The sequence below is a fragment of the Gopherus evgoodei genome, chromosome 5 (genome assembly GCF_007399415.2).
Source record: "Gopherus evgoodei ecotype Sinaloan lineage chromosome 5, rGopEvg1_v1.p, whole genome shotgun sequence".
NCBI lineage: Eukaryota > Metazoa > Chordata > Testudines > Testudinidae > Gopherus > Gopherus evgoodei.
In genome coordinates, this window is record NC_044326.1 from 4,750,688 (window position 1) to 4,776,650 (window position 25,963).

Here is a 25,963-nt window from a genome sequence, read left to right on the forward strand (position 1 = left end):
GGGGAGAAAGCTCCTGGGTTTTCTGTCTGCCGGCTGTGAAGGTGAATCTGAAATCTCTTAAGGAAATCGGGGAGCCCCAGGGCTGGCAGGCTATCGGTGGGTAACATTAGGGCTCCTGTGTGTTGTTTTTAAAGAATTAACTCTGTTTGAAATAACTTGGACGCAGATTGTGACGGCGCAGCCTTAACAACCTCTTGTTGCTCTCCCGGGTGCTGCGCTGCCATATGATTTTGATACACACCGAGTTGGGTTCAAAGTGCATTGAGCGATTTTTCTCCGATGAGTTACACAAGAAACACACCTGATTGAAAAGGGGGGGGGGATTAAAATCTACCTCCCCCCCTTTAATCAACTGAGTGGATTTCGAAACCAAAGACACGGTCCAAGAACCAAGCGGTGTGTGTTGTGTGTGTGTGTGTGTTGGGGAAGGTGGCCAGCCAATGGAGGAGCCGGGAGCCCCTGTAGCCGCAGCCCAGCCAAGTTTGCGTTGCTTCTTCTGCAAAGGCTCCAGTCCAGCTTTTTCAGGAGATCTCTCTCCCCATGTGCCCTCCCCAACCTTAGGGCAGGTGAGTTGTCCAATCAGATGGTCCTTGCCAGGTACCAGTCTTATTTGTACTGCTCTCCTGCGAGCCAGCCCGGATTTGTGTACCGAGGTGTGAGTGTGCGTCTTGCGGGAGCCCCCCCCCCCCCCCCCCGCCTCCAAAGCAACCAGCCTGCCTGCAGGACTCTGTTCTCCTCTCTGCAAGGGACAAGTTTGCCTGGATCGCAGCTCCCTGGCTTCTTTCACCTCGCTGGGAAAGATACGCTCACCTGCTTGCACTTCTTCCGGGCTGGGGGGTGGGGGGGCGGGGGGCAGAGTTGTGTGTGTGTGTGTTTCGGGGGGGATCTTTTGCACACACACACACAGAAGAGGCACAACCCCCTCCAAAGAGCTCACTCCAGACCAAATCATGTTCCAGCCAGCAGCTAAGCGGTGCTTCACCATCGAGTCGCTGGTGGCCAAGGACAATCACTTGGCTTCAGAGGACCCCATCCGACCTACAGCCCTCAACTACCCCAACCCTTCCACGGCCGAGGCGTTCGTCAATGGCTTTCACAGCGCGGCAGCCGGCAGGTCCCTGTACAGCAGCCCGGAGCTGGTCTTCCCAGAGGCCGTGAGCCACCCCTCCTTGAGCGTCCACCCGCACCAGCTGGGCGCTTCCCAGCTCCAGCACCCGCACTCCTTCTTCGCCCCCCAGCACAGAGACCCCCTCAACTTCTACCCCTGGGTGCTGAGGAACAGGTTCTTCGGGCACCGCTTTCAAGGTAAATCAGGAATCGCCAGCCTCGGGAAGGGAGGGGATTTCCCCGGCTTGTCGCTGCCCATGTCCTTCCCCTTCAAAAAGCGTGGACAAACCTACTGGGCAAACCAGGCAGACACTTCCTTTACCGAGGGGCCAGGGAGTCGCAAGGAATAGGGGGTCTATGCAGGTGTGTGCTGGACATGTGTAGATCCAGGCGTATTCCCACACATACGAAATGCAAGAGCAGAGTTTTACTGCGTTGAACAATTTCTTGCTGTTGATTTCTTCTTGCATTCAGCATTCAGCATTCTATCTATCATCTATCTATCTATCTATCTATCTATCTATCTATCTATCTATCTATCTATCTATCTATCTATCTATCTATCTATCTATCTATCTATCTATCCCCAGCGACCCCATCTATCTATCTATCTATCTATCTATCTATCTATCTATCTATCTATCTATCTATCTATCTATCTATCTATCTATCTATCTATCCCCAGCCACCCCCTCTATCTATCTATCTATCTATCTATCTATCTATCTATCTATCTATCTATCTATCTATCTATCTATCTATCTATCTATCTATCTATCCATCCCCAGCCATCCTATCTATCTATCTATCTATCTATCTATCTATCTATCTATCTATCTATCTATCTATCCTCTTTCCAGTGTTGTAGCCCTCTTGGTTCCAAGAGATAAGAGAACCACCGTGGGTGAGGTAATGTCTTTTAAAGAAACAACGAAGAGTCCGGTTGACTAACAGATTTATTTGGGAATAAGCTTTTGTGGGTAAATCCCCCACTTCTTCAGATGCATGGAGTAAAAGGCAATCGCTACAAAAGCAATTTTCCCTGTCTTGACATTGATATCTCCTCATCAATTATAGGGAGTAGACCACATCCACCCTGACTGAATTGGCCTTGTCAACACTGGTTCTCCACTTCTCTTCCTGTGTCAGTATAATAATGCCTGCATCTGTAATTTTCACTCCATGCTCTGAAGAAGTGGGTTTTTTAACCAGGAAAGCTTATGCCCAAATAAATCTGCTAGTCTTTAAGGTGCCACCGAACTTCTCCTTGTTTTTGTGGATACAAATTAACACAGCTACCGCTCTGAGACTTGTCTTTTAAAAGACCAACGTCTGTTGGTGGCAGAGACAAGCTTTCAAGCTACAGAGATCTTCTGAAGCAGCTTGCACACATATGCACGTCTACACAAATGCATACATATGTATTTCCGTGTAGCTGGAAAGTTTGTCTAATCCATCAACAGTAGTTGGTCCATTAAAATATGTATTATCTCATCCACCTTCTGTCTGTCTGTCTGTCTATCTATCTATCTATCTATCTATCTATCTATCTATCTATCTATCTATCTATCTATCTATCTATCTATCTATCTTCTTGTGAGCTTGCGTTTCTATTGCATCCTCAGATATAAGTATATGTATTCTTTCTCTCTCCATAGGACTGTTAATACACTAATATATTTCCAGTGCAGCAATCTACACAAGCAGTATATGCATGCAACACAATTACAAACATGAATGTGTGTTGTCCTGTCTCTGTGTATGTGCCGATTTGTGTGTGTATAGATAAAGAACCATGAGACTTGAAAACAATGCATCGCTGTTTCAAGGGAAAATACAAACATTGGATTACTAAGATTTCGTTTATAGAGATATTTATAATATATGAACGCGGTAGTTGAGATGCTGAAAAGTATACGAGCGTATTTATATTTTAAGGAACAAATATGAACGAATTAAGGAGCGTGTGTAGATAGAAAACACAGGTCTGTAGTAAATCAAATGTTTCCTTTTAAAAGAATTATTTGATGTTGTTTTCAAGTTCTCTGGATTTTGATTTTGGTTTTATTATTTTTTTTTTGCGTGCTCTTTTTTGTTTTCACGTAAACTAAACTCGTCCTCCCTGTCCCTGCGCTGTTCGTGGCCCAGTCTCACGGCAGAGAGGCAGGTTACGAAATAAATCCACAGGAAAGGTCTGCGGCGTTAAAACTGTCGCTTCGGCAGCCTTGTTCCTAAACTCAGCTCAAGTTTTCTTGTTCTCTCCCGGGACATCTGTTCTCAGCGTTCGGACGCTGCTGGCTGGGCGCTGCTGGACACAGCCCCTGGATAATTGTGACTCTAGTTTCCCAGAAGAAATAAAAAAAACCTGGAGCAAGAAATGTAGGAGCTGCTCTCGCATTTCCCAGGGCGCGTTGGGAAGGGAGAAACCTCGCCCCCCTGCGCTGGGGTATTTTTAATAATAGATCTGAGCGGGTCTGGGGGCAAAGAAAAACAATGATCGAAAAAGGGATCCGACCCCGGATGCCTTTGAACTCAGTAATCAGGGGGAGTTTTGCCATTGATTGTAAAAGCCAGGATCAGCCCCACTGTCTAGAGGCCAGGCTCGTGGAAAAATTACATATAATTATATTTGCATAGATATATATAATTAGCTAGCTATAGCTGCCCTCCAGGGTATGTGACAGATATAACGTAGCCTATAAAAGCTCCAGACTAACACGGCTACCCTCTGATACTTGTAGCCTATAAAGTTCATCTTATACACTCAATAGCTACACACAGTATAGAGAGATTAGATTCTATTTTGCAAATATACTCATCTCTTTCTATATAATTTTACATACTTTCATGTGATGGGTGGCGATCTCTCTCTGTGTATACACACACACGCACGCATTTACTTTCTCACAGCTGCCATACAATTGAACCCTGGATGTGATGTGTATTCACATGGCAGTCTGTTACTTCTTTCGATTTATAACAAAACATTTAACCTACATATGTCACTTTTAGACCTGATGTACAACTAGAAGTATATGAAAAATAGAAGTAATTGGCACGTGTAAATAAGCGTATGCCTGTGGCTAGGTGTGCGTTTGTGTATCGTATCCAATTGGAATCCTATGCAAAAAATAATTCCCTGTGCCCACGTGCGTGTATGTCTCGGAGAATTATTTCCTTAAAATGCATAATATATTGGAAATGATTAGTCCTTCCATACCCACAAACTCCCGCAGATTTCTGCTTAGCAATGATTATACGATAGCTCCAGCAGTTGTGTGTGTGTGTATATATATGTGCAATTTCTCTTCTATTCTCTAAATTTCCCTTCTAGTCTCTAAAACCAAGGGAAAGGTTTCGCTTGCACCTAATCTCCAAAAGGAGACTTTTTTATATTTGGGGGGGGGGGTAAAGAAAACAAGAGCCTGGGTAAGGAGTTTGACCCAGGCTGGGGTTGCAAAGCTGCTGAGATACTCGGGTGTTTCTCCCCACCCACTCCCTCTCCCCAGTCCTCATTACCGAGTTATAAATGCAAATCCACATTAGGCTTTTCACTCCATACACTAAACCAAGTAAAAAGAGAGCAGGGGATCATCAAAGGCTGGCTTTGTTCTGGGCGGGAAGGGAAAAGATTAGGTTATCTCCTCAGCAGCAAATTCTCTCGCCTGGCTCCTGGCTATGCCTGCTTAAGCAATAAATTGCCGCTCGCGAGATTGCTGAAATTGTTATGTGTCAGCAGCGCTGATTAGCCTGACAGATAAAAAAAAAATCCAGGGGGTCAGAGCAAGTTCCCTCTTTGGGCAAAATCCCTTTTTCCTGCTCGCGGGAGGGGATCGGCCGGACATCCCAGCCGCTGCCCGTCCTGCTTCTGGGACGGGAACCACACAGGCAAAAAGATCCTCGGATCCCATGTGGCACCCGCCTCCCCCCGCCCAATATACAAAGCAAACACCCCTTCCCCCCAAAAACAAATCGCTTCTGTCCATTCTAGGCTCGGCGATGCTGCTGTTTCGTGGGGAGGCGGAGCAGGGTAGTGGGCTACAAGGGAAAGTGTAAAAGTCACCGTAGGGCCGCCGTGCGCTTGGAGATCCCTTCTGAATGGCTAGCACCGGGGGGCCTCCTGCCTCCTCCTGCTCCAGGGCATTTCAGCGGAGAGCGGCTGCAGAGAGGAAGTGTCCCGCCACAGACTACTTTGGGTGGGATTCCCCCCACCTGACGTGTATTCGCAGCTTTATTAACAATTAATTTGTGTTAGAGCCCAGAGCCCCCTGAGTCATGGATCCGGCGCTCGGCGCTGTACAAAGCTGCCCGAGGGAAAGATTCCTGGCCCTAAAGGATCGCAGCCCAGTCTGTCCTCCTCCCCTCTGGGCTGCAGCCCGGTGGGGATGCGGCCGGGTTCGCTGGTAGCCCGTTCCCGGATCGCTGCTGGGGCCTGGGCAGCCCGGTTCTCAGCGATTCCCCAGCGGAGACGCTTCGCTGGGACGATGGTTACCAACTTCGCTCCCAGAGGCCGCGGCTGAGATTTCTTGCCCGGTTACTTGGCTGGAGGCTCAGCGGGGAGCAGACAGGAGGTGGAAACCCCCCGGGGCCTGGGAATGGGGGAGAAACGAGCCCCCAGCTGTAAAGTCCGGGCGCGCTGGGCTCCAGTGTAGACCTGGCTGGGTCGCGTTCAGCCTCGGTGTGCAATGGCCAAAGGCTGCCCGCTGGCCCGTGCCCTAACCCAGCCTCCTGTTTTCCCTGGCAGCCTGGCCAGCACTAGCGGGAGCAGACGCTTCTCCAGGCGGCCAGGTTTGCCCGGAGAGGGGGTTCTCCTCCGGAAAGGGGTGGGGGGTCTCCCCGATTCCCACCCGACTTTCCTGTGCTGCGCCGGTGATAATGGGGGGACGGGGTCACTCGGACAAAGGGAGATTTGTGTAGGAAGTGCTCGGCCTTTCCCATCCCGAACTAATGTACCTACGGCCACTTCTGTCTTTTTACCAGCGATCTCTGAGCCACTGCTTCGCTTCTAGCCACTAACTAACTTTCTTTCTCTTATGCATCTATTTCTCTTTCTTTCCATTTACTATACTTAACTTATCGATTTCCACTTCTTTCTATCTATCCCCATCCGCCCCATCTATCTATCCCCATACACCTCATCTATCTATCTATCTATCTATCCCCATACACCCCACCTATCTATCTACCTATCCCCATACACCCCCTATCTATCTATCTATCTATCCCCATACACCTCATCTATCTATCCATCTATCTATCTATCCCCATACACCTCATCTATCTATCCATCTATCTATCTATCCCCATACACCCCACCTATCTATCTACCTATCCCCATACACCCCCTATCTATCTATCTATCTATCTATCCCCATACACCCCCTCTATCTATCTATCTATCCCCATACACCTCATCTATCTATCCATCTATCTATCTATCTATCCCCATACACCTCATCTATCTATCCATCTATCCCCATACACCCCACCTATCTATCTACCTATCCCCATACACCCCCTATCTATCTATCTATCCCCATACACCCCCTCTATCTATCTATCTATCCTCATACACCCCACCTATCTATCTACCTATCCCCATACACCCCCTATCTATCTATCTATCCCCATACACCTCATCTATCTATCCATCTATCTATCTATCCCCATACACCCCCTCTATCTATCTATCTATCCCCATACACCCCCTATCTATCTATCTATCTATCTATCTATCCCCATACACCCCACCTATCTATCCACCTATCCCCATACACCCCCTCTATCTATCCATCTATCTATCTATCTGTCTGTCTGTTGCTTTCCCGGCTGCCGCTCCTGTGTTCCCGACCCCGCTGCAGCCGGGAGTTACTCCCGGGACTCTGGATGTCAGGACGCTGCTTTTTGCGGCTCCTGTTCCCAGGCAGGGCCCCGGCCGCAGCGGGACAGGTGCGGGCGGTGAATGCGGCCCCTGGGATCCTCGCTAGGCTCGGCAGTTCCCGAGGCGCTGCAGGCTCCCCGGCTTTCCCTGTCCCGGGCCGAGCAGTTAATTAAAAGCTCCGCGCGCTTTGCAATTGCCTAAGTGCAGGGTCCTGACAGCCGCCGCCAGGTCATTTGTCAGGGGGCTCTCGGCGGTACCTGCAGCACCTCGCTCTTCCCGCGGCCTGACCCCGCACTGGATGGGGGCAGAGATAAGGCCCGTTTCAAAGGGAGCCTCCCAGTGATTTATGGGCACCAATAAGCGCGGCCTTGTTACTCTGCCAGGGCTTTAATTACAGGGCAGGCCCCGGCTCGGCTCGGCGCGGCGCGGAGCAGAGCGGAGCTCAGCTTGCTGGCCGGGGCAGCTGGCTGGCTGGCTGGGGGCTAGGGGCTGGGGCAGGGGCAGGCTCCCTGTTCTGGGGCGGGGTCCCCCTTTGGAAAGGGGGAAGCAGGAGGCCGGATCGTTCCACCGCAAACTCATAGAAATCACCCACCGCCACGTCTTCCTTCACATCCCTCGTGTGTGCGCTTTCCGCTTTCTTGCTTCTGATTCATTCTTCACTCGTATCAGAAGGGGAGCCCTGTTAATCTGGATCTGTAAAACAGCAAAGACTCCTGTGGCAACTTGTAGACTAACAGACGTTTTGGAGCATGAGCTTTCCGGGGTGAATACCCACTTCGTCGGACTCTTCACTTGCTTTCTTGTGCTTTCGCCTTATTCTTTCTTCATTTTCTTCCTTCCTTCCTGTCCTCTTCTTTCTTTCTTTCTGTTCCCTAGGGCTCCCCAATCCTGAGGCTCCCCAAGGGACTTTCATTGCCACGCATGAAGATCAGAGTAGGGGGAAGGGAAGAGGAAAAGGAACAGCCTGCAAAGAAAGGGGCGAGTCACCCCCAGGACACACTCACACATTTCCCCAGCGAGACGTGGGGCAAGGAGAGGGCTGGGCAGACTAAGAAGTGGGCGGGTGCCATGGGGTGTGAGCCCTGGCCTGGCACATCTCTGATTCTTGGTGCTTTGTCTGCAGGGAGCGAGGTGTCCCAGGAGGGTTTGCTACTGCATGGGCCATTTGCCAGGAAGCCCAAGCGCATCCGCACGGCCTTCTCCCCATCCCAGCTCCTGCGGCTCGAGAGGGCCTTCGAGAAGAACCACTACGTGGTGGGCGCCGAGCGCAAACAGCTGGCCAGCAGCCTCAGCCTCTCCGAGACCCAGGTAAGTACAGGGGGAGGGATCCAGCCATCCTCCCTCCCGAGCCTCTCTTCCTCCTTTCATTGTGGTGGTGTGTGCCATGCAGAAATTGATAGGTCACCTTTGCTTGTCTGTGGGGGTGCAGTAGCATGCCACATGTTTCATTGCGGGGGCAATGTACCAGGGCCTGAACTCAAAGGGGCCCCTAAAACATCTGTAACTGGGGTGAAATGGGAGGGCATCAGGCCCCAGGTGATGTAGCAGGCATCCCGGGTCTCAGCACAGCTGTGCAGCCAGTTCCCTGAAGCTGCTCCCATTTTGCTGAGCAAACAGCTTTCCTCTGCCCCCCCAAGCTGCGCGGACACAGAAGTTAGGGTGGGTGGATACTCAGACAAGGTACTGCAAGGAATAGCACCTGTTGGCGCAAATTGTACTTCCAGGCCAAGGGACTGATAGTGACGAAGCACAGAATCATTTTCCTTTAGCAAAGTAGGTTACTATTATTATGGTCTGGCTCTCCCTTGTATCTGTTGAATCAAAAACTGTCAACTATCTGCAAGAAATGAGTAAGGAATAAGGATATCTGGGAAGGGGAGGAAATTCCTCAGGACTTCAAAGACGCAATCTTATTACACTATACAAGCAGAAAGGCAACAAATCTGACTAGCTTAACTCCCAGGCTGACTCCCTGGTATCTGTAGGTGATAAAAGACTTTCCCCTACTTTGCTCAACCAGCTTACTATAATTATTATTATTCACTATATCAAGGGCTTGAGACCCAGCAGTACAAATGTTTGTAAGATCATTTCCCCCAAAGACCTGGGCTAATGGAACGATACTCTGTGGATTAATTTTTAACTTATACATAATTATGGGATAACTATTCCTGCTAATAACAATCATTACAACATTCATTGCTATAAAAATCCATGACCTGTAGCATTATTCCATTGCATGTAACACTGCAAAAAAAGGAACCTTATTGCACTTGTTTGTCAATATAAACAAACTTTACAATTTGTATAAGTCGAGCCAGATAAGAAATCAGAGCCAGGAGTTGCTGTAAATTAAAAAAGAATGGAGATTCATTTTAACTAAACTTTCCCCCATCTTGGACAAGATTTTACAAGGGCATCTTTCCTTACAGTGTTAAGAAAAACTGAAATCCAGGAATATTATAGATAGGAATGTGGGTGTAAAAAATATACCACAGAGGGAAAAGATGCAGAGGTGAAGGAGCGAAGGAATATACCCAGACTGGATCAGACCAGAGGTCTATCTAGTTCAGTATGCTGTGTCCAACAACTTCAGCTTCTTCAGAGGAAGGTGCTAAATTCCCCACAGTGGACAAGTATGGAATAAGCTGCACATTGGGAAAGTTTCTTCTTAGTCCTCTCAGTCAGTGGTTGTCTTATTCCCTGAATTAGGAAGGTTTATAGTCCTTCGATGTTGTTATCCAATCTAATGTGGCCGTGGATGTTCTCATTATCCACACCAGTGGCCAATCTGTTTTTGAATTTTGCTAAATTCTGTGTGAGTATATATTATACAGTATAAATATATAACTAAATGTACACATATGTATACACACACACACATGCACACACGCGCACACAGGTTCTTGGAAGAAATCAGCAGCAAAAAATTGCCCCAGGATTAAAAAAGTTTCTGAGTTTGGTTTATCAGGCATAATTTCAGAAACAGCTTTAAACCTTTGGAAAAACTGGATCAATGGATAGATAGATAGATGGATGGATAGATAGATAAGGCTGAATTCAGACTTGGATCCAGATCCAGTTTCCTCACTGCTTTGGTTCTGCATATCCCCATTTGGAATTTTTTGAACCCCAGGGGATCATTTTAAATCACTGGGATGCCGTTTGTCATCACCCATGCTCTTCGGTCCTGTGTTCTTCTTTGCTTCTTCTGTCATGCCTCACGTATAAAGCTAGCTCTCAGAAAAACCCCAAAATGTTAATGAAACAAATGCCAATTAGTTTTGAAGGCAACAGCCGTCAAATATTGCCCCAGGGGGTCAAGGAGTCCTTGGGATTGTGCTTTGTTGCCCCAAGCCTAATTGTGATTTGTTCAGAAAATTGAAAGACGTGTATCTCTAAATCTGGGTGGATGTGCATGTGTGTAGACAGAAAGAGAGCAGAATCTCACGTTTTATTGTATATTTATAAATATTGTATATTTATAGTTCTGGAAATCCCGTGGATGCATTTTTGTAGCTTTCTAGTACAGGGTTATTTATCATCTGCAGTCACTCAGTGAACACAGGTCAGCAGTTTGCACTGAGAGACTTCTCTTTGGAATCGCCAATAACCTAAGGCCAGATTCTGAGCCTTGAATAGCATTTCAGTATCATCTCACTCCACAAAGCGTCCCACAGAAATCATTAGGAATAAGATGCTAAACAGGAGGAGGAGGATCAGACCTGGTCCTGAACGATCACCAAAGTAATTCAGCTCATAAATGCAGCAGCAGAGCTATTTCCAAAGGGAACTTTTTGATTTCAGCCCAGATGTGTAGTGTTATTAATTTATTTTTTCATTAGCTTTGTAGCTTTTTAAAATTTATGTTAGATCATGTAAAGTGTGTGCAGCGGGGAAGAACCAATTTTCCATGAGAAAGACACAAATGCTGTACCTGAAACATATGTATTACTGTACAAATGGGCATCAAAGTACTGACAGAGACCCTGACCAATTGCTGGAATCAGTCTATCCCATCCACACTTCTGAAAAGAGGAATTAAAAAGTGTAGCTCAGATTGTAACACACATTTATAATCACCACATATATTACTACAGTGTGGGTATATGATGTGTAAAATATACATGCACACACCTCACATCTCAGACACACACACACTGCCAGTATAAGGCATACACTGCATCATATATAAGACACACATGGCGTGTCATGCATGACACATGCACCATCGCATAGATAAGATTCTCACACAAACACCATTCTTACCTAACATAGGCACCTTCTCTCCTACTACGCACACACAGAGACTCACATATAAACATGCCCGTACATATTTTTTATTTTAGATGAGAGAAGTGCAAATTGCCTAAATGTCCCCCAAATTCAGTAGCTCGACTCCCGGGCCTACTCTCGTCGGCAGAAGTGTGGCACTCAAGGCAGGACCTTGCTCCGTCTCTGAGCAGTTCTTCTTCTGGCACTTGATTTCTGCACTTCGTCCCAGTCTCAGCTAAGACTTTCTGGGATGCTTGGAAGCACCTGCCTCCGCTCCTGAGAATAGGCAGCTGTGGTGTCACAGCCGGAGCGAGGCACAACTGGGACCAGAGAGCAACATCTGGAGCAGCCCAGAAAGAAGGTGGAGAGGGGTCTGAAGAGACCCATCCACACCTGTCCATCCCTTTGGGTCCCAGCCCAGGAAAGAGCGGGGTATTGCCCAGGAATTGCCTTTAGATGTAGGATATGAGGTGTATGGAAGGGTCACTAATCTCCTGTCCTATGGAGTTAACAGAGACTGAGGCTGGGGCACAGGCACCAGAGAGGGGGCTAAAATAGATTCAACAGGGCTATAACACACCTACTAGTGAGGGTCAGTCTGGGGTGTGCCCACAGGGGATCCAGCCCAGACCATACCCACTAACAGGAGAGGTGGTGGGTTTGTGGCTGTTGTGCTGCTGTTGGGGTGGGGGGTGTAGTTTGTGTGCTGTGTGTTGATTTGATTAGGAGGGGTGGTGGGGTTGTGTGTGCTGTGCTGCTGTGGGGGTGTGGTGTGTGTAGTTTGTGTGCTGTGTGTTGATTTAGTTAGGAGGGGTGGTGGGATTGTGGGTGCTGTGCTGCTGTTGGAGTGTATAGTTTGTGTGCCGTGTGTTGATTTGATTAGGAGGAGTGGTGGGGTTGTGTATGCTGTGCTGCTGTGGGGGTGTGGTGTGTGTAGTTTGTATGCTGTATGTTGATTTGGTTGGAGAGTGGGGGGTTGTGGGTGCTATGCTGATAATGCTGGCATGTCTGTGTAGTTTGTGTTCTCTTTATGCGTGGTTTTGAGAAAGAGGGGTTTGGTGTGATGTGTTGATGCTGTGCGTAGTCTGTGTCCAGCCTGTGGAGAATAGATCCATAGCACGTGGGGCAGACAGGACAATACATTGATCCTAGGTCTAGCATACGTGATAGGATCCTTCTTATATAATACATGCACCTTCTCTCATCCCATTCATGCACAATCACACACACAATCACACAGACATTTTTAATTTCAGATGAGAGAAGTGCAAATTGCCTAACCAGCCCTCAAAGACACACACACGCACAACTCCAGTGCTGATGCCGGGGGACGGGGGCGTCGCCTGTGTACTGCGATGTATACTTGGTCTGACTTTAGCCCTACGTTTCTATGATTCTATGTGTCAATTTGTGTCAGAAGGCTTGGGGCTTGGTGTGACATGCTGATGCGGGATGCAGGTGTAATTTGTGTGTGTCAGTTTGTTTCAGAGGGGTTGTGGGTTTGTTGTGCCGCACTGATGTTGGGATGCAGGTGTAGTTTGTGTGCTGTGTGTGTGTGTTGATTTGTGTCGGAGGAGCTGATGTGAAGTGCTGATGTGGGGCAGTGTGCGTAGCTTGTGTGCTGTGTGTGTGTCGATTGGTATCGGAGGGTTTGGTGCGACGTGCTGAACTGGAATGCGCGCGTCGTTTGCGCATGGAGTGAGTGTGTCGATTTGTGTTGGAGGGTTGTGGGTTCATTGTGACGTGCTGATGCCAGGATGCATGTGTAGTCTGTATGCTGTGTGTGTTGGTTTGTTTAGGAGGGGCTGTGGCTCTGTGTTAGAGGTGTGGATGGAGGGGTTGTGCTGGCTGTCGAGTGTGTGTTTGTGTGTGTGTGGTGTTGGAATAATTTTGCCAACGGAAATTGACAAAATGCTGCTTGACTTTTTGTGAAGCTTTTTGGCAAATGAAAACCAACCTGTTCCTCCAGAGGCAGGTCTTGGAGGTGGCTCCTGTAAACTCCAGCTGCAAAGCAGGAGGAAGACCATGGCTAGGTGGTTCTGTTTCAAAACACTCCATCACCAGGCGAAGGCTCAGTGGTGCTCCTGGTGAAATCAGAGGGAGCTTCGCCATTGACCTGAGAGCAAGGCTGGGCCTAACATTTATTATCCCAAAATTCAGAACCCTCATTCAAAGGCCCCAGTTACCCCCAGAAAAAACTCGGGTTCAGTTGAGATGCTTTGTTGGTTTCCTTCTGTCATCCACCCCCAGTGGAAAAAGCCAGCCCACCCCAGTTGGCAGTCCAGGAAAGCATAGCTGGAGGTTCACCTACCTGACCAAACTGGCAAACCGGGCAGGGGAAGAGGGTAAATTTATACTGCTAAAGTCCTATATGTGCAGTGAGTGTAGAATGGCCACTCGCTACGCAGGAGTCATGCTGGCAGTGAGAATGGCAGAGGTCTCTGAGCGGATGCCCCTTGCCCTGCTGATCTGTGATTTAGGAGGCAGAACCGCTTGTTGTTCCATGGGGAAAATTCCTCCCCCACCAAAATTCCGTTAGTCGAGACTCCCATAGGGAAGTGTGGGGCCCTACCTTGGAAGACTAGACACTCCCATAGAAGGGAGAGGTGCTAGTGGCCTGAGCACAGGTCTGGGATCCATGCCCTCTTGAGCTTGAATCAGTGACCATAGGCAAGTCAGAGCACATCTGCCTCAGTTTCCCTGTCTATGACATGTTGGGGGGAATAACCTTCCCCACCCCCTGAAAAGAGTGCTGTGTGGGTTCCTGTCGAACATTTGGGCTTGGAAGACAAAATGTCCCGTGCAATCTGAAGGGGAAAGGCCTCCTATGTTATTTCTTCTTGCCACTGCTTTTGGCTGTGACTGGGGGGTTGCGGGGTGGGGAATGAACAGTGTTGTGTCTGGCCTAGCTCCCTTTTTCACAGGTGGCAGCTCCACAGTGGCTACTGATTTTATCTGACACCTAGGCCAGAGAGATGGGTCACGGCCAGCAGGGGCGGATTATGTTAGGCGCTGCAGCATCCCATTAACAGTAGTCGTGAGATGCATGGACAGTAGATCCAATGGCATGCAGGGCAGAGAGGAAAATCAATCTGTCCTGTGTCTAGCACCTGCGAGAGGTGTGCCTTGAATTAACATACATGGCATTCTGTCGATAACAATAACAGCACTAACAATCAAGGCCTTGCTTTATTGTAGCAAAGCTATTTGGGTTCCAGTGTGACTGTATTGCCTCTTAACCAATAATAATGGGAGATATACCTATCTCCTAGAACTGGAAGTGACCTTGAAAGGTCATTGAGGCCAGCCCCCTGCTTTCACTAGCAGGACTAAATACTGATTTTCATCCCAGATCCTTAGGTGGCCCCCTCAAGGATTGAGCTTACAACCCTGAATTTATCAGGCCATTGCTCAAACCACTGAGCTATCCCTCCCCCCAAGCCAAGCCAAGCCAAGCCCTGGGATGCTGTTCAGTGATGGTGAAGGTAACAGAAATCAGAATCATGGGGTTAGAAGGGACCACAAGGGTCATCTCATCTAGTCTAGGTATGAAAATAAACGCACAAAAGTTAAGGAAGGAAAGAGTTCAGCACCTCAAAGGAATGTTAGTTTGCTAATCCTGTATCTACGACACTTACCATTACTGTATTAAAGTGCACATTTAGACAGAATAACAGGGATATAAACACATTCCCTGGGATGGAGGCAACATTCCGAGGCTAAATGTGGGACTAGATTCTGCTCTCGGTTACAGTGGTATAAATCTGGAATATCTCCACTGATTCTGATGGATTTACACAGAATTTCCCTCTTAAAGTGCCATTAGACTCTGGAAAGTGACAGGCACCAGAGGGCAGCCGTGTTAGTCTGTATCAGCAAAAACAACGAGGCATCCTTGTGGCATCTTAGAGACTAACACATTGATTTGGGCATAAGCTTTCGTGGGCTATAAAGTGACTGTAGAACAGACACCATGGGGTTTTATTCATTTAGTGGCTCCTGATCCAGTTTGCTCCAACAACAATCCCAAAGATGTTTTCTTCTAACTGCCAGCCCTGCCTGGGCATCAGAAAGACAAGCTGTGTTCTTTCCGAATTCTGCCTTGACACAAACAATCAAGATCTGTGACTGGAATCTGGTTAACAATTTGGTTAAGTATGCGTGAACCGGAACAGAATCCAGTGCCAGTCTTTTAGCTGTGTTGGCCCCTGCAGGGCAAAAAGGATTCGGATGGGGCCATGTCTGTTGAGTACGAAGGTGTCATGGTTACACAGTCACTTTTCTGACCATAATCACTGCTTAACTCTTTCATTCCCTGGCTTTTGCACGTTTATATTTGTAACCTTTATGGTCCGTTGAACATAAATTCTTGTATTTGAATTTCGCTGTGGTTTTGAAAAGACAAACTCCAGAGCTATTAGGAGTGAGGAGTTTACAAAATGGAGATACTGATTTCATGAGCTCAGCTGCTTCGGCCAATGGTGACCTGTGCCTTGTAGTGTATTCAGAAAGCAATTGGACTCTGGTCACTCCAGGACAGTTTAGTCCCTGCCAGGACTGAAGAGTGACCCTATGTGGTGTCAACAGACAGCACAAGCTGGGTTATCCAGCCTGGCAGCTAGCAAGCCCCAGAGAACCACTATGTCCTGCAGCCTCCATAATGAATCTCCTTCATACTGATTATACCTTGGTCCTATCTCATCTCTGCCCTGAAGGACACGGCAGGCCCTGAACTCTAAGGATACAGTGCAGTAGTGAATGGTGCGAGTTTGCAGTGCAGAGCACTTCAGAGATTCTAAGGCCACAGGGGACCACTGTGATCGAGCTCATGGAAAGAACCCAGAAAGAATCAAGTGCTGTGCTGAGTAACAGGGCAGAAATGCTGTTAAACCAGTGTTTCCATGTGCTATTTATTCCTTGCTCAGCTACTCCTGCATGCTTCACACAGGCCCCCTCCAAATACAAAGGCACCACCCGCCCACCCACTCCCTGCCATAACAACGCAGAGCGGAATGAGACAGGTTGAGAACGGCTGACAAGGAATCTTATTCCTATGCCTGGAATGGGGAGAAACAAGGGTTAATTAATACACTTCTATGGACAATGTTTCATTGTAGAAAGAAACTGAATAGCTCTGATGGCTGGCTCATGTACGGTCAATACGAAGACTAAAATGCATACATAGCCGTGATGATAGTGGATTACGGTCCATTCACTACAGAACTTTGTTCAGCAACCCTAGAGTCCTCCATAGCATAGCAATTGATTATCATTGTATAACAAATCTCCTGGGATGTCAGCAGGGTTTGAAGCCAGGAGCTTCAGCATTAGAAGTATGGGTCTCGTCCACTTGAGCAAAAGAAGTGTCTCCACTAACAGCTCCCTGTGTGAGGCTTTTATTCTGTATAAGAACCAGCCACTAAAGGGAGACAGAGTAACTAGTTCAGGTTGAAGTATCCCGGAGTTTGGATTTGCCTACTCTTTCTGTGGCATTTTAACTTCAGGTAACCTGGTTACATTAGCGTAAAATTTCAAGCAGAGTTACTTTCCTGTGCATTGCTGGTGCTGCATTAACACAGCTGGGAAGAAAATTCAAGGAAGCGTTTAACCTAGAGTAATTCCCAAGATGAGGATAATGTCCAAAACTTTGAGTGTGTATATAGGGCAGAAGATAAAAAGTTTATAAAACAATGAAAGGGACAGAGAAAGTAGCTTGGGAGCATCTGTTCTCCCTGATTCATAACACAACAAGAGGGATGGTCAATGCAACTGAAAGGCAGCAAATTGCAAAATGGTAAAAAGAAATACTATTTCCACTCAGGGTGTGATTAGACTGTGGAACTCACTGCCTCAGCATGTCACTGAGGCCAAGAATTTAGTACGATTCAGAGGAACTGGACAGACATTTATGTAGATGAGAATATCTAGCATTATCATAGCTAATGCTAAAAGAGTTTTGGAAGGGATAACAACTTCATTTAAGCCAATTTCTATTAGGGATTGGGGAGCAGATTCTCCTACCTCTGCCTACTGTGGGGTTAGGGTGACCAGATGTCTCATTTTTAAAGGAACAGTCCTGTTTTTTGGGACTTTTTCTCATATAGGCGCCTATTACCCCCCATCCCCTGTCCTGTTTTTTCACAGTTGCTCCCTGGTCACCCTATGTGGGGTTCTTGCACTTTTTCAGCAGCATCTGGCTTGCAACTACTGTCAGACAGGATCTGGGCTAGATAGATCACAGGTCTGATCCAGCCTGGGAATTCCTATGGTGTGAGGGAGGGTGGTTTACCTTTGCAACGTGGCTTTCACGTCCTAGGCACCTGCAATATTGAAATGGATTCCTCCAAGCGGCGTACAGTTCAGAAAGAAGGGGTCTTAGTGCTTAGAGCACTCTGGCTGTCAGGATGGGTTCCATACCTTGCTCTGATTTGTGCATGACCTTAGCTATTGATTTAATAGCTCTGTGCCTCAGTTTCCCCATCTATACATTGGGAATAATGATACTTCCCAAGATCCTCTGAGGTTGGTCTGAAGTTTGTAAAGTTTGTAAAGTGCTTTGGAGCTGTTGAATGAAAGACAACTATAAGGATTGTTTTAAACATACCTTAAAGCTAAGAAAGCAAATGAGCTGATTCCATGTGCTTTGATTTCCCTGAGATCCACTAGTCTTGCACAACATCTGTATTAATAAAATAACCAGTTCTTATATTTCAAGGTGAAAGATTCTAAATCACTGCATAAAGTATATACAGGGATTATTTTGCCCACAACAGAAATGCAGCCAGCTGTGTTGTGGACAGTGGCCGTTGTCCATCCATGGTGCATAGTACTTCAAGACAGAAAGTAGATAATATTGTGTCCAATCAATGGAGCAGTAGAGAAGCAGAATGTAAATGCCCGAATGGGAGTCCAGCCAGGCCCATCCATTGCTCCTGTGGAAATGAGCCATAGGTATCTCAACAGCCAGGGGTGGTCAAGACATTGAAGCAGCACAGTGCCCCCTAGTGTCTTGCTGGCGCCTAGACTCAGTAATACTGGGAGGGAATAAGGCCATCGACTGAATCACCATCAAAGCAGAACTCTGGCTGTTGTTTATTTCCCAGAGGCCCTTCAGCCAGCTGTTGACTCAGTCTAGGCACATGCGCTCTGATGAGATCACACTAGGAACTCAGGCTGGGTACATGCTTTGTGCTGCCAGCAGTTCTGTTCTGAGGCCGGTTACTCACCCGTTTGCTTTGCAGCTTCTCAGACCTCTCCCCGTAACACAGGTTAATGCTGGAAAATCCTGACACTCGAAATTTTATTCCTTGATCATTTTTTCCATCTCTTCATACTCTTTATGCAGTAGGTAAAGGCAGTTATGCATGACTCTCCAGAGAGCAGGGAGTGGCATGCAGACATACACCTTGGTGAAAAGGAGGAGCAGTCTTGTGGAAAAATTGATAGCAGAGCGACATTCTAGTGCTTGCTCTGCTACTGAATTCCTATGTGACCTTGGGCAAGTCACTTAGCCTCTCTGTGTCTTGGTTCCCCGTGTGTAAAATGACACTTTCCTACCTCTTGTAAAGATGACTACTTTAAAATTTGGGAAGTGCTCAGATACTCCAGCAATGAGGGACATAAATAAGATGAAGATTAAATAGTGCCTAATGAGGAAGCAAATATCTCACTCAATATCTGAAAATGACAAGGTTTTATGTGGCTATTTGGGAGTTTGGATAATCAAGAGGGCAGGAGCCATTCTGCCATTCTGCAGTGAGGCGGCCTTCCTCATGGCTGGGGGCTCCGTCTCCCCCTCCTCCTCACAGTCCTGGCCAGGGGTCTTTGCTCTGGCGTCTGAACCACCACATTATCCGATCTCTTCCTTGTCTCCCAGCTTGGGATATGGGGGACAAAGAAGGGATTTGGATAACGAGGGTTCGGAAAAAAGGAGACACACCTTACTTTTAAGATAACTGCTTGTGATGTGTGTGAGCCAGAAGGACCCTGACTGATTCCCAGGGCAAGTGCATGGCTCGGCCGTTAAAAAAGCTCATCTTTGCGTTTATAGACGGAGCAAATTAGATGTAGGCACAATTTCCCCAGAGTCACATTCTGGAATGGAAGCGCGTTTTAAGCACCCTTGTGAAACGTGGCCGTTTGCCCTGAGTTAACCAGCCTCCCTCTTCTTACCTGTCTTTGTGTGCCACTCTGCCTGCCCGGCCTGCCCAGTTTTCTCCCTCTGTCTCTCTCAACTTCTGATAAGCAGCACCGCTAAATGTCTCTCTCCCACCCCTGCCCAAGAAAAGCAGAAAAGTCCCCCACAAAAGCCTTTAATTGGCAATGACAGTTGCTAAATTATTTCACTAAAAATCCAGGAAGTCACCAGTTAAGGCAACATTCCCACCAACTTAAACTCACACCTCATCCCCACCCCCGGACATCAGGCTGCCCAAATGCGTTCCCACACATCTCAGCGCTACAGGCATCTCATCTCCGCAGCACACTCCCTGGTCCAGTTCCCGTGTAGAGCCACCCCCTCACCTTCTTCCAGTCACATCCACCCACAGACCCTCCTCAGACAGCTTCCGATAAACTCTGCATCAATGTAGAAGATGTAGGTACTCACATTGCCTCATCACCATAGTATCTGAGCACCTCAGTCTTTGATGCGCTTATCTTCCCAACATCCCGGTGATGTAGAGCGTTGCTATTATCCCCACTGCACGGATCAGGAAACTGAGGCACACATGGTTAGCTTGACAAGGGGGCTTGGGCGCTGCAGTGCGGCCGGGACACAGATTTTATAGCTATATCTTAATCAGCCCTTGAAATGTGAAAGCAAATGGGAGGGAATTAGCTCTGTGTAGCATGGAGCTGGGTCAGGAGCTTATTTATCCTCACAACATGCGTTGTGAGATGATCCCCATTTTAGGGAGGACCAGGCCCACAAAGATATTTAGGCTCCTAACTTCATTTATTCAATGGGAGTTAGGTGCCTAAATGCCTTCGAGAGTCTGGGCCAGAGAGACTATGTGCTCCAGTCTGTGGCAGAGTAGGAAATTAGTCAGGTCTCCCATTTCCCAGGCAGAGCCACGGGATCATCCCTCCTCTCCGCCTATACGGGCCACACTCAGGTCCAGTGGAAATCAATGGAGTTTTGCCATTGACTTCGCTGGGACTAGAGCTTAGACCTAAGCATTTGACTGTTAATTGAATGCGTGTTGAGGGGTGGCTTGTGATGTGCGGTGCACGTTTATTCCAAGCCACTGTACCCGCCATGCTCTTTGTACCAGCTGCCCTGCTGGATTCTAGGCCAAGGGGTCTCAACCTTTCTCTTTCTGAGGCCCCTGCAACATTCTATAAAAACTCCACGGCCCACCCGTGCCACAACAACGGGTTTTCTGTGTATAAAAGCCAAGGCCAGCATTAGGGGGTTAGCAAGCAGGGCAATTGCCCAGGGCCCCACGCCACAGGTGCCCCCTTGAAACTACATGGCTCAGGCTTCAGCTTCAGCCTCCAGTGGCAGGGCTCAGGGCCTCAGGCTTCAGCCCCATGCAGTGGAACTTTAGCTTTCTACCTTTGGCCCCAGCGAGTGTAATGCTGCCCCTGCACCCCTTTGGGCCTACATGACACAACGAAACTTTATTCTCTCTAGCAGCTGCTGTGCAGAGCGTGTCCCTGGAACGCTTGGTGGGGTTCCCAGGCACTGCTGCAGAGTCACACGAGAGATCAATCTAGATATAGAGCCGAAGGAACCACAGAAAGGCGTAGACAAGGGAGAAATTGAGCAGTGCCATTGCATGAGCTCTGAGCCGTTCCTGTCACAGCCATACATCTGGTAACTCTGTCATGCAGCTGCAGGGGCTCTTTCACCTCTAAGTTGCTGGTCTGAATCCTGCCCTAGGTGGCTGCCGGCATTTGTCATTTTATTTAGTTGACGTTACAAGCGGTGGTATCGCTAGCGAAGCTCATCACCGGAGAATCTGAGCGCTTCACCAGGACTAGCTGGTCTGGGAGCGGCTGGGTGCTCGGCTCCTGTGAAAATCAGGACAGCGGATAAATGCCCGCCCCACCCTCCACCTGATAGGGAAGTAGCATCATCTCCATTGTGCACATGGGGAAACTAAGGCACGGAGCGACTGACATGACTTGCCCATGGCAGAATTGAGAGTAGAATTCAGGTCTGGCGAACCACAATGGAAGGGTTTTAGTTAGAGGGACATTCTTCCTCAGCAGAGAAGCCAGGTTATAAAGGGACATTTGGCAGGCACTTTCCTCTTGCCTCCTACAGATGGTTCCTCCAGCAGGAAGCAGGGTGGAGATGCTTATCCCATCAGCATATATGTTTGGAGGTGATGCACAGGGGGCTTTGCCGTTCCCTGGCTTTCAATTTCGCACCTTTCACAGACGCTGCTTTCACGTCAAAAACAATTTTTTTAAAACGTTTTGTTCGCAAGCAACACAATTTGCAGTGTACAGCTGCTGAGCAATGCTTGTCCCTTTGTCACCTCTTGGGATGCTCTGTGCTGAGCAAAACGGGGGCACCTTTCTCCGGGTTGCCATCCCAGTTCCTCTTATCGCTTTCCTTGCTGTCTCTATTTGAACCTGTGGAAGCTGAAACTAGCAACAGGGGAGCTGCCGAAGGCTCACATAAGCATCTGCAAAGGGTAGCTGCTTCTAAACTCACCTGCCAGCTTGGGTCTGAAGAGCAGGGATGGAGATCTGGTAGGCTTCAGGTATGGCCAGAAATAAGCCAGGACCAATCTCTCTCTCCTGGTATTTCATCCCTTCTCAGTCTGCTCCGGGTGCCCACTGGGCACTGCACAAATGAAATGAAAATGAAACAGCAGCGACTCTCAGTCTGTGATCCAGCAGAAGGCAGCACAGCCCTTCCTGGTGGCCCACAAATGGAGGGTATGTCTACACATGAAACGCTACAGCGCCATTGCTGTAGTGCTTCAGTGTAGACATGACCTACTCTGACAGGAGGGGTTCTCCCGTTGACGCAGGTAATCCCTATACCTGAGGTGGTAGCTAGGTTGATGGAAAAATTCTTCTGGTGACCTAGTGCTGTCTATATTGGGGGTTAGGTTGGGTTAACTACGTCACTTAGAGGGGTGGATTTTTCACCCCCCCCCGAGCCCTGCAGCTGATGGAAGCTCCTAGTGTAGCCCAGCCCCCTGTGTTTTTAACCTCCTGTAATTCATTGCCAGTTATCTCAAGGTAGTTAACATGTTTGTCCACACTGGCCTTTTCATTCTCCAGATGTTTGTCAGGCTACAAATGTTTGTAGTTTCACCTAGGGATCAGCACTGGATAAGCTGTAGGCTACGGCTGCACTGCACAAAAGGTGTGGTTTTTGCATCCCGATGGCTATCTCCGTGTCAAATCCTAGCGGAGACAAGGCGTTGTAGTTTTTATATAGATGTAGCTAGTCAAGGTAAACTCCCGGTGTGGGACAGAGGGTTGACCTTGATTAGCTTGCTACATCAACATAAAAATACATTACAATTATTACACGACATACAATACATCTACATTACAATCAGTCACTTCACTACACATACATTACAGTCACTACATTATAATATATACAGATTACAATCGCTGTGCTACACTACACTATCCTATAATATAGCTACATTACAATCAATCACTGCACCACACAAACATAATCACCGCACTACACTACACATTCATTATGCTACACAGCCATGCAATACACTACCATACCTGTATGTTACAATCACTACACTCACTACAGTACATATCATAGAATCACAGAATATCAGGGTTGAAAGACACCTCAGGAGGTCATCTAGTCCAACCCCCTGCTCAAAGCATATACATATAGCGTACGTCTATATTACAGTCAATACACTTGACGTAAAATGTGCAAGAGAAGACTAAGTCCTGCGCTATCTGGCAAGTCAGGCTGCGATGGGTTGGGGAGTTGGGAAAGGAGCTGGGTTCTTTCTTACAAAGTGGTCCCCCACATAGGAAAAGCTAGAGGGCCCCTCTCAATGCGTGGCTTGCTCAGAGTCAAAACACACGCCCAGAGAGAGCATAGCATCTCTGTGACTCCCCTCCTCCTCTTTCTGTCTCGCCCAGGTGAAAGTGTGGTTCCAAAACAGAAGGACAAAATACAAGAGGCAGAAGCTGGAAGAGGAAGGCCCCGAATCAGACCAGAAGAAGAAAGGTTCCCATCACATCAATAGATGGCGGATTGCCACCAAACAGTCCAACGGGGAAGACATTGATGTCACGTCTAATGACTAGAAAGGGGGCAGGTTGCTGGCAAATAAACCAATGAGAGGAACAAGGGGAGGAGGGGAAAATACGGGACAAACAAAGCAAAAACAAAAACTAGAGCGATTTCACAAAGACAAAGCAACTGCCACCAACAGCTGGGTTTCCTCCGCGGTGCATGGGCCAAACGAGAGGCCTACGGACCAGTCCCCCCCCCTCCCCCCGGCACTCAGTTCTGCCCACTGGGCAGCCTTCAGCGGCGCTTTGGAAATGAAAGCTCCCAGAGAACAGAGGAAACCCCATCCTGCGCTCCTGAGAACTGAACCGACCTGCCCGTCCTCGCAGCCTGAAGCTGTCGGTCAGCCACAAGATCAAATAAAAATGTCAACCAAGAAACTCAATGTACACAATCCTTTTCTTTTTTTACACAATTTTTATTTTAATTTATTATTTTATTTTGTGCGTGTGTTCCCTGTCGTAGGTAGTTAACAGCTGTAGTGTGCGTTACTGTATGGTAATAAAAGCAAAATGGGCTTGGTGCATATCTGATTACCTTGGCAGAGGAAGTGGGGCAGGGGGTGTTGGGGGTGGACAGGACACAGGGGTTCGTGGGCACTGGTCAAATCAAAAGCTCCACTTTTCCCATTCAACCTCAGACCCTTCACCAGCATAGTTTAAAACCAAGTTTCATTTGAATGGGAATGAAATAATTCATGGGAGAAGAGGGAAATGCCTCATTCACTGTTATTTGTGACCAAGTTGATAAACTAATGCTATTTGTGGGTCCTTATTATTCGTGCTGGATGCTGGCTGGATATAAGAAATTGCCAGGCGGAATCAGACCCAAGGACCGTCCAGTCAAGTGGCCTGTCCCTGACAATGCCGGAACCAGATGCTTCAGAGAAAGGTGTAAGTACTCCACAGTTGTGGAATACTCTGCCTGTGGGGATAGTTTTAATTAGCCCTGGATAGTGGTTCTATCATGCCCTGAAGCATGGGGGGTTTACACTTCTTCTAAAATGCTAAGTTATTTTTTAGTAATTTTCATTATGACTCTGGACATTCTAGACATGAGGTAAATTAGAGCTGAGTGAAAAATTCAATTTTATGTTTTCCTTGAAAGAGTCCAGACGAAAAGATTTAATTCCAAAATTTCTGGGGCAGATTTAGAGTTCTGGGGGTAAAATGGAAAGATTTAGCTCATTTCAAATGGCTGTTTTCTTTTCATTTTAGTTTTCAACTACCAAGCTAAAACCAAAACGATTGTTTCCTTTCATTTCCAAGTATTATTGTTGAAACATCGAAAATTTGGTCAAAACCAAGTTGCCTTGACCCAGTCTCAATTTGGCTGACTCCTCACTTTTCGATAAACAATTTTTTTTAACGAAAAATTTTGGCCAGGTTTGCTATCGAGGTCTTTTGTCATTTGCTATTTGTTATTCTCCCAGTCTCAAAAAGATGTAATTGTCCAATCAGAAAGCAGAACCAATACAAAGTGACATAGCTCAGCAAATTGTTGATGTGAACTGCCCAGAGTCTGACAAGAATGGGTGATTCCTTGCAGACAACAACCATGCGGGAGGAATTGGGGTTGGTTTGCAGGCAGAAAAAAGGGTGATTCCCTTCTGCCGTTAGGAAGCTAACTCTTCGAGGGACTTCCCGGGTTTGCTACCTCAGGACGATTGCAGAGGTTCTGCCCATGCTTCTGCACCTGCCCTCAGGCCCCTATCCCTCTGGTTTGCTGACCGCTGCACTTTCTGGGCTCCCCCTGGCTGCCTTTCTTCCCCGCATGCAGTGAGGTTGTAGACCAGTTGATGTGGCCTTTGTCTGGCAGGAATCCCTGCGCCCGGGCCTTGCTGGTACTGGGAACAGTGAGGTTCCCTATGAAGCGTGACCACCTGCCATTGCCGGTGACACCTGCTCAGCGAAAGGAGTCGGGTTGAAACAGGCCAGAGGTGCTGCGTAGGCTCTACTGTATGGGACGTCTTGTCGATTGTAACAGGGATGAGCCCAAAAGTCTGCACTGCTGCGGGCGCTCAGGATTACCACGTAAAGTGACTCTTCTTGGTTTAGCGGTGCTGAGAGGCGAAGGGCCCTCGCATCCTGCTGGTTCTGAGCCAGGCTTTCAGTCCTGTCCCTGGCATCACTGCCGTGCAGCGATGTTTGCGATGCCATGGAAGAGCAGCGAAACTGTAGCTGATTGCGCTGCAGATAAGAGCTGAATGCTGTTTATCCTGGCAATGCCAGCGTGAGTGACAGCACTGTGGTTAGCAGCTACTGTGTGAGACAGGGCAGCTAACAGCTCCTCTGTGTGACAGTGCGTGGGGCGGGGTGTGTATGTGTGCAGAATTCTCACTAGGCAGCCCGGCTGCTTGGAACAAGCCCTGGTAGCTCCAGGGTACACAGGCTTATCAGCCCTGGATACCCCCATCCCTTCTCATCTCCCCATCCCTCCACTGCACTGAATAA

General features: G+C 47.8%; 1 protein-coding gene across 1 annotated transcript; it reads left to right on the top strand.

Moving 5' to 3' along the window:
- Positions 1 to 898: 898 nt before the first annotated feature.
- On the top strand, positions 899 to 23,984 carry EMX1 (empty spiracles homeobox 1). The gene is made up of 3 exons (XM_030564084.1): positions 899 to 1,305; positions 8,112 to 8,296; positions 23,357 to 23,984. The coding sequence occupies exons 1-3, from the start codon at positions 951 to 953 to the stop codon at positions 23,522 to 23,524; spliced, it is 708 nt and encodes a 235-aa protein (XP_030419944.1). The 5' UTR covers positions 899 to 950; the 3' UTR covers positions 23,525 to 23,984.
- The last annotated feature ends 1,979 nt before the right edge of the window (positions 23,985 to 25,963 follow it).

Bases quoted from the DNA above. Each gene is read 5' to 3' on its own strand.
- EMX1 (XM_030564084.1), top strand. From the start codon at position 951: ATGTTCCAGCCAGCAGCTAAGCGGTGCTTCACCATCGAGTCGCTGGTG. The intron at 1,306-8,111 runs GTAAATCAGGAA...CTTTGTCTGCAG, and splicing joins CTTCGGGCACCGCTTTCAAG to GGAGCGAGGTGTCCCAGGAG. The intron at 8,297-23,356 runs GTAAGTACAGGG...TGTCTCGCCCAG, and splicing joins TCAGCCTCTCCGAGACCCAG to GTGAAAGTGTGGTTCCAAAA.